The 15,988-nt window shown below is 41.0% G+C and overlaps 1 protein-coding gene across 3 annotated transcripts in view; it reads right to left on the bottom strand.

The window, feature by feature from the left end:
- The window catches only part of tex11 (testis expressed 11), a 28,315-nt gene extending 17,872 nt beyond the window's left edge, over positions 1-10,443 (bottom strand). For 2 of the 3 annotated variants that reach the window (XR_009825841.1, XM_062044286.1), the window contains exons 1-7: positions 10,295-10,443; positions 1,855-1,967; positions 1,692-1,776; positions 1,538-1,617; positions 1,381-1,461; positions 1,182-1,301; positions 937-1,017 (exon numbers count right to left, since the gene is read on the bottom strand). Coding sequence is in view for 2 of the 3 variants with exons in the window: in XM_062044286.1 (XP_061900270.1) it covers positions 937-1,017; positions 1,182-1,301; positions 1,381-1,461; positions 1,538-1,617; positions 1,692-1,776; positions 1,855-1,967; positions 10,295-10,322 (588 nt within the window). In the remaining variant the exon portion in view is untranslated. Of the gene's footprint in view, positions 1-936; positions 1,018-1,181; positions 1,302-1,380; positions 1,462-1,537; positions 1,649-1,691; positions 1,777-1,854; positions 1,968-10,294 lie in introns of all 3 variants that reach the window. The other variant, XM_062044288.1, reaches the window with a different exon arrangement.
- Between the last annotated feature and the right edge of the window lie 5,545 nt (positions 10,444-15,988).

The following is a 15,988-nucleotide window of genomic DNA, read 5'->3' as shown; positions in this document are numbered from 1 at the left end:
GATCCTTGAACTCATCGTAGTTTGTTCACATGTACAACTTTCTACGATGCTGCCACAGAAAGACGTGTTTTATGCCACTCCTTCTTTGTCTCATTTTGTCCACCAAACGTTTTATGCTGTGCGTGAATGCACAAAGGTGAGCTTCGTTGATTTTATTTATTTGCTGGAGTGCTTGCTTATCAGGCATATTTGGTCAATCCATGACTGCAAGCTAATCGATGCTAACATGTTATTTAGGCTAGCAGTATGTACATATTGCATCATTATGTCTCGTTTATAGGTATATTTGAGCTCATTTAACTTCCTTTACTTATGTCCTCTGTGTTTTTAATTTATATTTGCATGTTCATGACACATTATCTGTAGGTAATATTGGCTGCATTTCTCAGAGTTGTTTATGTGCCGTGTTGTTCCAGACCACAGCAAATGTTACCCAGCTTGCAAAGATTGTAATACATCCATTAGAAGAAGACAGCCTGCCGTTTCCTTTTTTAACTTGGACACACATATCTGCACCTTTGGCCATTTTGAGCTAGTAATTTCCAGAAGTTATCTCATCCTGTGAGAAGCCTCCATTTTACTAATGATTTCCAATGTTGCAAAAATGTGTAGAATAAAAAGTCAACGAAGATTTGCATCAGCCTTTGATAGTAGGCTAATATAGCTAAAATAGACACTTACATAATGTGTTGCCTTCGTTATAACACTTACATAAGACTTTTAATTTTTTGCGGGTCCAGACAGATTTAATTTTTTTATTTTTGGTCCATCCATCCATCCATTTTCTACCACTTGTTCCTTTCGGGGTCGCGGGGGGTGCTGGATCCTTTCCAATATGGCTATTTCAACATTTTGGGTTGCCGACCCCTGCTATAACTGAATGTATTGAACTGTGCAGTGTAAAAGGCTGTGTAGATTCGAGCGGGTTGTGTGTACTTGTGATGGTAGGCGCTGTAAGATGTCTTTACAACGCTGCACATAGCCAACAGCCTCTTGGTGACTCCCTTGGATTAAAGCCTGCAGAGCAAGAAAGATGCATTAACTTCCGATTTCGCTCGCTCATTGTTTCTCACTTCACATTTTAACTGTCTCACGCGGCGAGTCTGTCAGAATAGCACTTGCTCAGCTGCCAAACCTCACAAGAACAAACATTCACGTCGCAGGTGTCGTGACAGCCCCACCGATTCTGCCTGATAGGAGATGACTCGGAGCAGGTCCTTCTCCACATCCATTTTGCATGAGCTGAGGTCAGATGCACCGTCACCTCTGGATGCGAGCTGGTTGTAGAGAGTTTCCACGCTCTGGAGACAGACATCAGAAAGAATGTGAGGACGTCGGATCAACGCGCTCTCAATTTAAGAGTTTATTGTCTTTCGTCACCTTGACACCAAGCCTGAGGAAGTGATCTGCCATGTGGGGATTCTTGCAGTCCAGCCAGGTCCTTCCAGTTCTGCTGGCCATCTGTAAAGAATAAAGTCGGGCAAATCCAGTTTATCCTCTTTGGAGTTTTATTAAGCACTCACAGGCATCCACTCACTAGGATCTGCTTGCGGATGATGCCCTCTGTTGGATGATCAGGCTCACTGCAGTACAGCAGGCGGCATGCAGCATGGCGCACTGCAAAAATAACACAGGCTTGACAAGCCACCTTTAATTAAACACACAGTATTTCCAAAAATGTGCTCTTCTACCTTTAGCTTTCTGACTTTTACTCAAGGAGGCACCTACATTCTTACTAACAGCCCAGTTCCACAGCTGGATGGCACACTCCTCAAGCTGTGACACAGAAAGAGATGAGTTTTACATCACTGTCATGCAGATGACATCTGTCACATTTCCAATGGTCGAATCAACCTGAGGATCCACGATTTTCACGTTATCCTCCAGACCAGAAATTTCAGAGAAGATCTTCTCAATGACATCACTGGAATCGGTTTGCTGACTCTGCAGAAGGCTCTCTGTGAGGCCTGAACAAAGAAGCGCCTCACTTTTTACATTGAAAGATGGAATCGTGAATTACAAAATGGCAACAATTCTAGTATTATTCAGTTAAAGAAACTTACTCAAATCCTTTATTGAAATCAAATGCAAAAGAAGGATGTATGTTTTTGTCTAGACTCTTAGAGTGACCATATTTTGATTACTGATAACTAAGGGTGTAACGGTACACAAAAATTTCGGGTCGGTACGTACCACGGTTTAGAGGTCACGGTTAGGTTCATTTTCGGTACAGTAAGAAAACAACAAAATATAAATTTTTTTGGTTATTTATTTACCAAATTTGTAAACAATGGCTTTATCCTTTTAACATTGCTTTAAAATAGCTGTGTGTGTGATGGATGTGAGCCACCACTGGGCTGATCAGTGCAACAGCAGGCAGTCATGAATGCTAAGCATAACAATAACATACATATACACACAGGGTCCATTGCCAGGGTTAATGTGGTCAACATATATAAAATAAAAACTAAATAAGATAAGGCTCAGAATGGTTTCTTAACAAAACCTTTCTACGTATAAAGTGCTTTTTTTGACTGATTGATCAAGACTTTTATTAGTAGATTGCACAGTACAGTACATATTCCGTACAATTGACCACTAAATGGTAACACCCCAATAAGTTTTTCAACTTGTTTAAGTCGGGGTCCACGTTAATCAACATTAAACTGCCTCAAGTTGTTGCTCATATTAAATACAATTTTCTTCTACATATAAAAAGTGCAACATTAAATAGTTTCAAGTCAACTCAGCCTCAGATTAACTTTTCTTCCCCCCCCCAGCCTTTAACCCTGGTCACTTTCACTCAATCTTCATGTTTTTTGCCAGAAAAATCAGTTTATCCACATTGTCTGCAGAAAGAGCAGACCTGCTTGCAGTTACAATGTCTCAGTGGGTCAAAATCTAGTTTTTAATGCAATATGGTCTTAAATCTGCTGCTATAAAAACACCAACGGCATTTGTTATTGCTTTAGCCCTGCCTGACTCGCCGAGGAGAGGCTGCTTGAATGCGGTGTTTGCCCAACGCTCGTCTTTATCTTCGTTGAAGCGATGTTCACTTGGGGGTGGTGACGCTTCAAATGGGTTAGCATGTCTGACGTGTTGTCAGAAGCATACCCTACTACTGCTGAACAATGTCGGCAAACCTCCTTCTTCCATTGTTGTATCGCACCGCGAAGCCGAAGTGTTCTCAAACGGGAGATATTAACGAGGCAGGAGGGTCTTCCAGCTCTGGCTTTTGCATGTTGTAGTAGCCCGGTCGCTGCTAGCATGCCGGGTGTTGTGCCTCGGTGTGCATTGTTTACACAACGTGCGTTACGCTATTTAATATGTCCGTGTGGAAACTCGTTCGGTAGACCTCCGAACCGAACCGAAACCACCGTACCGAAACGGTTCAATACAAATACACGTACCGTTACACCCATACCGATAACCAGGACACTTGACCAACTCGGCAAGGTGATACTCAAATGATAGTCAAAGTTTGGGTTTAGTTTTTTCTTGCCCTGATGTGGGATCAGAGCCGAGGATGTAGTTGTGGTTTGTGCAGCCCTTTAAGGCATTTGTGATTCAGGGCTATTTAAATAAACTTTGATTGATTGATTGATTGATTGATTACTCAAAGACGCCTTCTAATCAGGGTTTTTTGCTGCCGATTCCGATCATCTATGAGTGAGATGGGCTGATATCAATCCTGATACGGATCACATGTATTAACTGTAAATGTTTCCAGTTTTTTAAGGTGAGTGCTATTGGCACTGTAACAACAATATCAACGCAATATTTAAACTATTTTCTTTTATTCCACACAATTGTCTTAGCAAAACCATGTCAGAAGTACACAATAACTAAACACAACTAAAAATTATTCTCTATTACTTGTTTAAATCATGTGGTTTTGGCCCTTACAGTCCTCTATTGTCCATCTGGACTTCTCAAAGTTTACTATGCACTTACTTTTTGGTGTTGTTTCAAGCTATTTTAGCAGTTGGCTTAGCTATTAGCAAGCCTGCTCCTGGCTCGGTGTGTAACATGTTTAGTCTTATCACACAGCGATAATGTTACTTGATAATGATACTTAAGAAACTAGAAAATGCCGTTTACGTGTCATAATGGAGGTGATTATTATTATCATTTAGGGGACCAGCTCCACACAGTGTATGGAGATACATAATTGTCAACTGGGGGAACAAAAATAAAGTGTTAGTCAGACAGGTTTGGTGTTTGTGATCGGCATTAAAAAAAATAAATCAGCAATGGCCGATCATATACTTTTTCACGATTGATTGGCACATCCCTAATTTAAAGTATGCCTACGCTGTAGACTTGCTGACCTACTGCCTTCGGTAATAGCACCATTCCCAAATTATGTCGGCTCTATTGATAAACTCACTAACAACTTTGACGATGCCTTGCGCGAAATTATTGATAGTATAGCACCGCTAAAGCAAAAAAGGGCCCCTAAAAGGCGCACTCCATGGTTTACAGAAGAAATTAGAGCTCATAAATTATCATGTAGAAAACTGGAACGCAAATGGCGCGCGACTAAACTTGAGGTTTTCCATCAAGCATGGAGTGATAGTTTAATAACTTATAAACGCATGCTTACCTTAGCTAAAGCTAAATACTACTCAAATCTCATCCGCCTCAACAAAAACGATCCTAAATTTCTGTTTAGTACAGTAGCATCGCTAACCCAACAAGGGACTCCTCCCAGTAGCTCCACCCACTCGGCAGATGATTTTATGAATTTCTTTAATAAGAAAATTGAACTCATTAGAAAGGAGATTAAAGACAACGCATCCCAGCTACAACTGGGCTCTATTAACACAAATACGACTGTATATACGACGGACACTGCCCTCCAAAATAGTCTCTCTATTTTTGATGAAATAACATTAGAGGAATTATTACAGCGTGTAAGTGGGATAAAACAAACAACATGTTTACTTGACCCACTTCCTGGGAAACTTATCAAGGAACTGTTTGTATTATTAGGTCCATCAGTGTTAAATATTATAAACTTATCACTTTCCTCCGGCACTGTTCCCCTAGCATTCAAAAAAGCGGTTATTCATCCTCTGCTCAAAAGACCTAACCTCGATCCTGACCTCATGGTAAACTACCGACCGGTCTCCCACCTTCCGTTTATTTCCAAAATTCTCGAAAAAACTGTTGCACAGCAGCTAAATGAACACTTAGTGACTAACAATCTCTGTGAACCTTTTCAATCCGGTTTCAGGGCAAATCACTCTACGGAGACAGCCCTCGCAAAAATGACTAATGATCTATTGCTAACGATGGATTCTGATGCGTCATCTATGTTGCTGCTTCTTGATCTTAGCGCCGCTTTCGATACCGTCGATCATAATATTTTATTAGAGCGTATCAAAACACGTATTGGTATGTCAGACTTAGCCTTGTCTTGGTTTAACTCTTATCTTACTGACAGGATGCAGTGCGTCTCCCATAACAATGTGACCTCGGACTATGTCAAGGTAACGTGCGGAGTTCCCCAGGGTTCGGTTCTTGGCCCTGCACTCTTTAGTATTTACATGCTGCCGCTGGGTGACATCATACGCAAGTACGGTGTTAGCTTTCACTGTTATGCTGATGACACTCAACTCTACATGCCCCTAAAGCTGACCAACACGCCGGACTGTAGTCAGCTGGAGGCGTGTCTTAATGAAATTAAACAATGGATGTCCGCTAACTTTTTGCAACTCAACGCTAAGAAAACGGAAATGCTGATTATCGGTCCTGCTAGACACCAACATCTATTTAATAATACCACCTTAACATTTGACAACCAAACAATTAAACAAGGAGACTCGGTAAAGAATCTGGGTATTATCTTCGACCCAACTCTCTCGTTTGAGTCACACATTAAGAGTGTTACTAAAACGGCCTTCTTTCATCTCCGTAATATCGCTAAAATTCGTTCCATCTTGTCCACTAGCGACGCTGAGATCATTATTCATGCGTTCGTTACGTCTCGTCTCGATTACTGTAACGTATTATTTTCGGGCCTCCCTATGTCTAGCATTAAAAGATTACAGTTGGTACAAAATGCGGCTGCAAGGCTTTTGACAAAAACAAGAAAGTTTGATCATATTACGCCTATACTGGCTCACTTGCACTGGCTTCCTGTGCACTTAAGATGCGACTTTAAGGTTTTACTACTTACGTATAAAATACTACACGGTCAAGCTCCTGCCTATCTCGCCGATTGTATTGTACCATATGTCCCGACAAGAAATCTGCGTTCAAAGAACTCCGGCTTATTAGTGATTCCCAGAGCCAAAAAAAAGTCTGCGGGCTATAGAGCGTTTTCTATTCGGGCTCCAGTACTCTGGAATGCCCTCCCGGTAACAGTTAGAGATGCTACCTCAGTAGAAGCATTTAAGTCCCATCTTAAAACTCATTTGTATAATCTAGCCTTTAAATAGACCCCCCCTTTTTTAGACCAGTTGATCTGCCGTTTCTTTTCTTCTCTCCTCTTCTCCCCTGTCCCTTGCGAGGGGGAGTTGCATAGGTCCGGTGGCCATGGATGAAGTGCTGGCTGTCCAGAGCCGGGACCCCGGGTGGACCACTAGCCTGTGCATCGGTTGGGGACATCTCTGCGCTGCTGACCCGTCTCCGCTCGGGATGGTTTCCTGTTGGCCCCGCTGTGGACTGGACTCCCGCTGATGTGTTGGATCCACTGTGGACTGGACTTTCACAATGTTATGTCAGACCCACTCGACATCCGTTGCTTTCGGTCTCCCCTAGAGGGGGGGGGTTACCCACATATGCGGTCCTCTCCAAGGTTTCTCATAGTCATTCACCGACGTCCCACTGGGGTGAGTTTTTCCTTGCCCGTATGTGGGCTCTGTACCGAGGATGTCGTTGTGGCTTGTACAGCCCTTTGAGACACTTGTGATTTAGGGCTATATAAATAAACATTGATTGATTGATTGATTGATTGATAGACTACAAAAAACTATCAACAATAAAATATACAAATTCAGATAAGCTCAACATGTTAAGCATATCTATTTAATAAGATTCAAAGCTGAATAAATAACTTTATAATCTCTAAAATGAAATAATCATACAAAAAATGTGTTCAGTTGCGTTGAGTTTGGGTTTATTTCGAACATGCATGCATACAACATGATGCATCACAATTTCTAGTTTCTCTTTTCAACATGTTTGAAAAGGACCAAGAAGAAGCAGAGCTTATTTAATTCACCCCTTTTCAGTAATCCAAAGAGGTTCATAAGGTCTTCAAAAAATGATGTGATCTTGTTATCCTTATAGCCAGACCTGTGTTTATTTCCGTACCTGACGGTTTCGGCCACAACCGTTGCCTTCCTGAGAGGTTGTCACGAGATGTTGTCTGGTCAGCTGATTTAAACAGTTTCTGCTTTTTATTGAGTTGTTTTCATGGAGGGCAGCACCGTGAAACAGGGGTTAGTGTGTGCGCCTCACAATAAGAGGGTCCTGGGTTCGATCCCCGGGAAAGAGACAAACTACATTTATATCCTTTCCAGTATTTTATTGAAAAAAAAACAGCATACTGGCACCGTACTTATTTTGATTATTGTTTCTCAGCTGTTTGTAAATGTTGCAGTTTATAAATAAAGGTTTATAAAAAATAAAATAAAAAATAAAGTAGCCTCTGCGCATAGCATAGATCCAACGAATCGATAACTAAATTAATCGCCAACTATTTTTACAATCGATTTTAATCGATTAGTTGTTGCAGCCCTAATCTGGATATATACCATTGTCCAAATCCTGGTTTTTGTGGTCTTTGTTGCAGAAGTGTTTCAGTTCCATATTTTCTTGCTCAACAATCTTTGATGTTGTTTCAATAATTTCTACAAGTGTAAGTGGATGCGCTTCTGAATCTAGGTCTTCTTGTTTAGTGGTCCCTTGTAAAATAGTAGTGTTGGTGCTGAATTTAGGTGTTTGGTTTTCCGTCAGACTCCATTATCATCGTTCGTTGTGGAAGCAGTGTCAACGTTAATATTTGTCCAGGTCCTTGATGTCATGGACAACAAGGACTCTTGCTTCTGGACCTCTGTTCAGCTCGATGTAGATTTTACAGTTGGTGCGCCAAGTTCCCTGAATTTTCCTCTGCTTTCTCAAGTCGCGTGCTTTCTTGGCGATTTCAGCATTACGTTTTGTGAGATGCTAAATCATGAAAACATTTGTTCCCTTCAGCTTCTTTACCTGTTTCAGCAGTGCCATTTTAGATTTTCTGTTAACAAGTTTCACACGGATGACTGGAGTGGTGTTGTTGTTTCTTCCATTTAGTGGGACGCATGTTTCGATGGTATTAATGTTGATTTCAATTTCCTTTGAATGCAGGAAGTTGACCACTTGCTGTTCCGCTGAGGCAACATCCATTTCATCTGGTTGGCCTCCATTATTCACAGCTTTCGCCTAGGATCTTCGTTTGATTCGGTGCCCTGTCACGATGATATCAATCATTCGTTTATCCTGATCCATTTCATCTACGATATTACTCATGTTGTTTCGTTTCACTGCAATAACTTCTTGAAGAATCCTCATTTCTTGACGCATTTCCTGAAAGTCCTTTATGTTGTTATTCGGACTTTGCGGACTTTCTAGATTTTCCCGCAGACTGTTCTGTTGATGCTTTTCTCAGATCCTCTTTAAGCTCTCTTGTTAATCTTTCCAGGTCTGCTTTGTGTTCTCTTTTGAGGTCAGCAACTATTTTTTTTTAGCATCAAGCCTTGCTTCCCATCATGTCCTGTGTCCAGCATCAAATCTTGCTTTCCCTCGTGTCCTGTGTCCAGAGAATCATTTGATTTAGATGACACCGAAGGTTTCAGGATTTGAGATTTTCTTTAAATTTTGACATCACAGCAGCTAGCTGACATCAACGTATCAGCTCGCTAACGGAGTTGCTTTTTTAGCTACTTGCGGCACTTTTAACTTGTTTATTTCAACAATTTCGTACCTTGCGCCGTTCAGAGATCAACTTGAGGCGTCAGCCTGTCAACTTATCTCACTCTGTGTCGTCGGAAGCACTTTAAAAACGGCTTCAAACTTTTGTGTAGCTTCTGGTTGCTTGGCAACCGCTTTGAATTGCGATGGGTTGTGATCACAAATCAAAGTCTTCAAATTTATCAAAAAAACCCTGGTACCGTTTGAAAAAAAATCACCCTTTTAAGAAAATAATATCACTCTTTACAAGTCTAACTGGACAAAGAGTAAAATATATTAAATAATAATATTGTTTATTGAGGATCCTCATTAGCCGACGCACAAACGCCAGGCTACTCTTCCTGGGGTCCTTTTCAAAAAGTTTAAAGTAAAATAATAATACACAGATCCAGTTACAAAACATACACAAATCAAATTACAAATTAAAGAAAGGAAAAGAAAAAGAAAATGCTCAAAATAATAAAATAAAATAACAGTACACAGATCCAGTTACAGAACATACGCAAATCCAGTTACAATAAAAGAAAGGAAAAAGGGAAAGAGAAAAAAAGAAAAAAATAAGTTCTCAAACTGATAACATGAAAGATTAACTCTTAAGTCTAATAAGTGACTTTACATGTTTCTTAATGTAATAGTATTGGCTATATCAGCAATATCTACATTTATTTTTTACCTCTAACTATACGGACGAAATTGATATTGACCCAAATAAAAACAATAAAAACTAACAATTTCTTCACGTAAAAAAAAAAGAACAAGTGAGAACCGGACATGTCCTGGGGAAAAAAGGGCGTTTTCACCCCATTGGGTTGAGTTTTTCCTTGCCCTGATAGTGGGATCTGAGCCGAGGATGTCGTTGTGGCTTGTGCAGCCCTTTGAGACACTTGTGGTTTAGGGCTATATAAATAAACTTTGATTGATTGAAAATTGTTTCAATACTTGGACCAGAATAATCAATTCTAAGACATAATTAGAGACTTTATTGTGTCTTGATATTCCAGCTTTTATGACATATGAGCAACAAACACATGACTGCACATTAGCTAAATCTTGTGACAATGTAACTACCATGTGAGTTCACTAACTACTATTTATCATGTTTAAAATAGTATTGGATACTTGTGAACACAGACAATAAACGTTTATAAACATTGGAAACTGAAATATAGCAAAAATAATTAATATAGAGTTCCAGTTAGCATCACGAGCTAACCGATTAGCATTAGCTTTGTTAGCCTACCTACCTGATGGCGCTCATTTAATAGCCGATTTGCCCGCCAAGCTGTATTAAAAACAATTGTAAAAAATAAAGAACTGTGTGTCGTCAGATACTTACTCGTGACAGAGGAAACAAACCGCTCCATTTTGCATGTTTCACCGACAAAAAACACCTCTGATGGTCCTGTTGAGCTAGCTTAGCCCTCGGCCGGCACCCTTGAAGTTTGCCGCGAAGGAGGTCCTTGAAGGTAAGTATCGTTTCAATTATTTCAGCAATTTAGAAGGTCCTTGAAGGTATGTATAGTTTCGAGTCTTTCAGCAATTTAGAAGGTCCTTGAAGGTATGTACCGTTTCCAGTCTTTCAGCAATTTAGAAGGTCCTTGAAGGTATGTACCGTTTCAACTCTTTCGGCAACTTAGAAGGTCCTTGAAGGTACGTACCGTTTCGAGTCTTTCAGCAACTTAGAAGGTCCTTGAAGGTATGTACCGTTTCGAGTCTTTCAGCAACTAAGAAGGTCCTTGAAGGTATGTAAAGTTTCAAGTCTTTCAGAAACTTAGAAGGTCCTTGAAGGTATGTACCGTTTTGAGTCTCTCAGCAACTTAGAAGGTCCTTGAAGGTATGTACCGTTTTGTGTCTTTCAGCAACTTAGAAGGTCCTTGAAGGTATGTAAAGTTTCAAGTCTTTCAGAAACTTAGAAGGTCCTTGAAGGTATGTACCGTTTTGTGTCTTTCAGCAACTTAGAAGGTCCTTGAAGGTATGTACCGCTTTGAGTCTCTCAGCAACTTATAAGGTCCTTGAAGGTATGCACCGTTTCGAGTCTTTCAGCAACTTAGAAGGTCCTTGAAGGTATGTACCGTTTACGCAACTTAGAAGGTCGTTGAAGGTATGTACCGTTTCAAGTCTTTCAGCAACTTAGAAAGTCCTTGAAGGTACGTACCGTTTCAATTCTTTCAGCAATTTAGAAGGTCCTTGAAGGTATGTACCGTTTCGAGTCTTTCAGCAACTTAAAAGGTCCTTGAAGGTATGTAAAGTTTCAAGTCTTTCAGAAACGTAGACGGTCCTTGAAGGTATGTACCGTTTTGAGTCTCTCAGCAACTTATAAGGTCCTTGAAGGTATGCACCGTTTCGAGTCTTTCAGCAACATAGAAGGTCCTTGAAGGTATGTACCGTTTACGCAACTTAGAAGGTCGTTGAAGGTATGTACCGTTTCAAGTCTTTCAGCAACTTAGAAAGTCCTTGAAGGTACGTACCGTTTCAATTCTTTCAGCAATTTAGAAGGTCCTTGAAGGTATGTACCGTTTCGAGTCTTTCAGCAACTTAAAAGGTCCTTGAAGGTATGTAAAGTTTCAAGTCTTTCAGAAACGTAGACGGTCCTTGAAGGTATGTACCGTTTTGAGTCTCTCAGCAACTTAGAAGGTCCTTGAAGGTATGCACCGTTTTGAGTCTTTCAGCAACTTAGAAGGTCCTTGAAGGTATGCAATGTTTCGAGTCTTTCAGCAACTAAGAAGGTCCTTGAAGGTATGTACCGTTTTGAGTCTCTCAGCAACTTAGAAGGTCCTTGAAGGTATGCACCGTTTCGAGTCTTTCAGACACTTAGAAGGTCCTTGAAGGTATGTACCGTTTTGAGTCTCTCAGCAACTTATAAGGTCCTTGAAGGTATGCACCGTTTCAAGTCTTTCAGCAACTTAGAAGGTCCTTGAAGGTATGTACCGTTTCAAGTCTTTCAGCAACTTAGAAAGTCCTTGAAGGTACGTACCGTTTCAATTCTTTTAGCAACTTAGAAGGTCCTTGAAGGTATGTACCGTTTCCAGTCTTTCAGCAATTTAGAAGGTCCTTGAAGGTATGTACCGTTTCCAGTCTTTCAGCAATTTAGAAGGTCCTTGAAGGTATGTACCGTTTCAACTCTTTCAGCAACTTAGAAGGTCCTTGAAGGTACGTACCGTTTCGAGTCTTTCAGCAACTTAGAAGGTCCTTGAAGGTATGTACCGTTTCGAGTCTTTCAGCAACTAAGAAGGTCCTTGAAGGTATGTAAAGTTTCAAGTCTTTCAGAAACTTAGAAGGTCCTTGAAGGTATGTACCGTTTTGAGTCTCTCAGCAACTTAGAAGGTCTTTGAAGGTATGCAATGTTTCGAGTCTTTCAGCAACTTAGAAGGTCCTTGAAGGTATGTACCGCTTTGAGTCTCTCAGCAACTTAGAAGGTCCTTGAAGGTATGCACCGTTTCGAGTCTTTCAGCCACTTAGAAGGTCCTGAAGGTATGTACCGTTTTGAGTCTCTCAGCAACTTATAAGGTCCTTGAAGGTATGCACCGTTTCGAGTCTTTCAGCAACTTAGAAGGTCCTTGAAGGTATGTACCGTTTACGCAACTTAGAAAGTCCTTGAAGGTACGTACCGTTTCAATTCTTTCAGCAACTTAGAAGGTCCCTGAAGGTATGTACCGTTTCGAGTCTTTCAGCAACTTAAAAGGTCCTTGAAGGTATGTAAAGTTTCAAGTCTTTCAGAAACGTAGACGGTCCTTGAAGGTATGTACCGTTTTGAGTCTCTCAGCAACTTAGAAGGTCCTTGAAGGTATGCACCGTTTCGAGTCTCACAGCAACTTATAAAGTCCCTGAAGGTATGCACTGTTTCGAGTCTTTCAGCAACTTATAAGGTCCTTGGAGGTATGTACCGTTTCCACAACATAGAGGTCCTTGAAGGTATGTACCGTTTTGAGTCTCTCAGCAACTTAGAAGGTCCTTGAAGGTATGCAATGTTTCGAGTATTTTAGCAACTTAGAAGGTCCTTGAAGGTATGTACCGTTTCGAGTCTTTCAGCAACTTAGAAGGTCCTTGAAGGTATGTAAAGTTTCAAGTCTTTCAGAAACAGACGGTCCTTGAAGGTATGTACCGTTTTGAGTCTCTCAGCAACTTAGAAGGTCCTTGAAGGTATGTACCGTTTCATGTCTCTCAGCAACTTATAAGGTCCCTGAAGGTATGTACCGTTTCGAGTCTTTCAGCAACTTAGAAGGTCCTTGAAGGTATGTAAAGTTTCAAGTCTTTCAGAAACTTAGACGGTCCTTGAATGTATGTACCGTTTTGAGTCTCTCAGCAACTTAGAAGGTCCTTGAAGGTATGCAATGTTTCGAGTCTTTCAGCAACTTAGAAGGTCCTTGAAGGTATGTACCGTTTTGAGTCTCTCAGCAACTTAGAAGGTCCTTGAAGGTATGCACCGTTTCGAGTCTTTCAGACACTTAGAAGGTCCTTGAAGGTATGTACCGTTTTGAGTCTCTCAGCAACTTATAAGGTCCTTGAAGGTATGCACCGTTTCAAGTCTTTCAGCAACTTAGAAGGTCCTTGAAGGTATGTACCGTTTCAAGTCTTTCAGCAACTTAGAAAGTCCTTGAAGGTACGTACCGTTTCAATTCTTTTAGCAACTTAGAAGGTCCTTGAAGGTATGTACCGTTTCGAGTCTTTCAGCAACTTAGAAGGTCCTTGAAGGTACGTACCGTTTCAATTCTTTCAGCAACTTAGAAGGTCCTTGAAGGTACGTACCGTTTCGAGTCTTTCAGCAACTTAGAAGGTCCTTGAAGGTATGTACCGTTTTGAGTCTCTCAGCAACTTAGAAGGTCCTTGAAGGTAAGCAATGTTTCGAGTCTTTCAGCAACTTAGATGGTCCTTGAAGGTATGTACCGTTTTGAGTCTCTCAGCAACTTAGAAGGTCCTTGAAGGTATGCACCGTTTCGAGTCTTTCAGCCACTTAGAAGGTCCTTGAAGGTATGTACCGTTTTGAGTCTCTCAGCAACTTATAAGGTCCTTGAAGGTATGCACTGTTTCGAGTCTTTCAGCAACTTAGAAGGTCCTTGAAGGTATGTACCGTTTCCGCAACTTAGAAGGTCCTTGAAGGTATGTACCGTTTCAAGTCTTTCAGCAACGTAGAAAGTCCTTGAAGCTACGTACCGTTTCAATTCTTTTAGCAACTTAGAAGGTCCTTGAAGGTATGTAACGTTTCGAGTCTTTCAGCAACTTAGAAGGTCCTTGAAGGTATGTAAAGTTTCAAGTCTTTCAGAAACGTAGACGGTCCTTGAAGGTATGTACTGTTTTGAGTCTCTCAGCAACTTAGAAGGTCTTTGAAGGTATGCACCGTTTCGATTCTCTCAGCAACTTATAAGGTCCCTGAAGGTATGTACCGTTTCGAGTCTATCAGCAACTTAGAAGGTCCTTGAAGATATGTAAAGTTTCATGTCTTTCAGAAACTTAGACGGTCCTTGAAGGTATGTACCGTTTTGAGTCTCTCAGCAACTTAGAAGGTCCTTGAAGGTATGCAATGTTTCGAGTCTTTCAGCAACTTAGAAGGTCCTTGAAGGTATGTACCGTTTTGAGTCTCTCAGCAAATTAGAAGGTCCTTGAAGGTATGTACCGTTTTGAGTCTCTCAGCAACTTAGAAGGTCCTTGAAGGTATGTACCGTTTCGTGTCTTTCAGCCACTTTAAAGGTCCTTGAAGGTATGTACCGTTTTGAGTCTCTCAGCAACTTAGAAAGTCCTTGAAGGTACGTACCGTTTCGAGTCTTTCAGCCACTTAGAAGGTCCTTGAAGGTATGTACCGTTTTGAGTCTCTCAGCAACTTTTAAGGTCCTTGAAGGTATGCACCGTTTCGAATCTCACAGCAACTTAAAAGGTCCTTGAAGGTATGTACCGTTTCGAGTCTTTCAGCAACTTAGAAGGTCCTTGAAGGTATGTACCGTTTCGAGTCTTTCAGCAACTTAGAAGGTCCTTGAAGGTATGTAAAGTTTCAAGGGACGGTATAGCTCGGTTGGTAGAGCGTCCGTGCCAGCAACTTGAGGGTTGCAGGTTCGATCCCCGCTTCCGCCATCCTAGTCACTGCCGTTGTGTCCTTGGGCAAGACACTTTACCCACCTGCTCCCAGTGCCACCCACACTGGTTTAAATGTAACTTAGATATTGGGTTTCACAATGTAAAGCGCTTTGAGTCACTTGAGAAAAAGCGCTATATAAATGTAATTCACTTCACTTCACTTCACTTCAAGTCTTTCAGAAACTTAGAAGGTCCTTGAAGGTATGTACCGTTTCAGCAACTTAGAAGGTCCTTGAAGGTATGTACCGTTTCAAGTCTTTCAGTAACTTAGAAAGTCCTTGAAGGTATGTACCGTTTCAATTCTTTTAGCAACTTAGAAGGTCCTTGAAGGTATGTACCGTTTCGAGTCTTTCAGCAACGTAGAAGGTCCTTGGAGGTATGTAAAGTTTCAAGTCTTTCAAAAACTTAGACAGTCCTTGAAGGTATGTACTGTTTCGAGTCTCTCAGCAACTTATAAGGTCCTTGAAGGTATGTACCGTTTCGAGTCTTATAGCAATTTAGAAGGTCCTTGAAGGTATGTACCGTTTCAGCAACTTAGAAGGTCCTTGAAGGTATGTACCGTTTCAAGTCTTTCAGCAACTTAGAAGGTCCTTGAAGGTATGTACCGTTTCAAGTATTTTAGCAACTTAGAAGGTCCTTGAAGGTATGTGCCGTTTTGAGTCCTTCGGCAACTTAGAATGTCCTTGAAGGTATGTACAGTTTCAAGTCTTTCAGGAACTTAGAAGGTCCTTGAAGGTATGTACCGTTTCGAGTCTTTCAGCAACTTAGAAGGTCCTTGAAGGTATGTACCGTTTTAACAACTTAGAAGGTCCTTGAAGGTATGTACCGTTTCAAGTCTTTCAGCAACTTAGAAGGTCCTTGAAGGTATGTACAGTTTCAAGTCTTTCAGGAACTTAGAAGGTCCTTGAAGGTATGTACCGTTTCGAGTCTTTCAGCAACTTAGAAGGTCCTTGAAGGTATGTAC

This window comes from Entelurus aequoreus, linkage group LG04, assembly GCF_033978785.1.
Source record: "Entelurus aequoreus isolate RoL-2023_Sb linkage group LG04, RoL_Eaeq_v1.1, whole genome shotgun sequence".
Classification (NCBI taxonomy): domain Eukaryota; kingdom Metazoa; phylum Chordata; class Actinopteri; order Syngnathiformes; family Syngnathidae; genus Entelurus; species Entelurus aequoreus.
The sequence above is the reverse complement of the archived record's forward strand: the minus strand, read 5'-3'. Positions and strand labels throughout refer to the sequence as shown.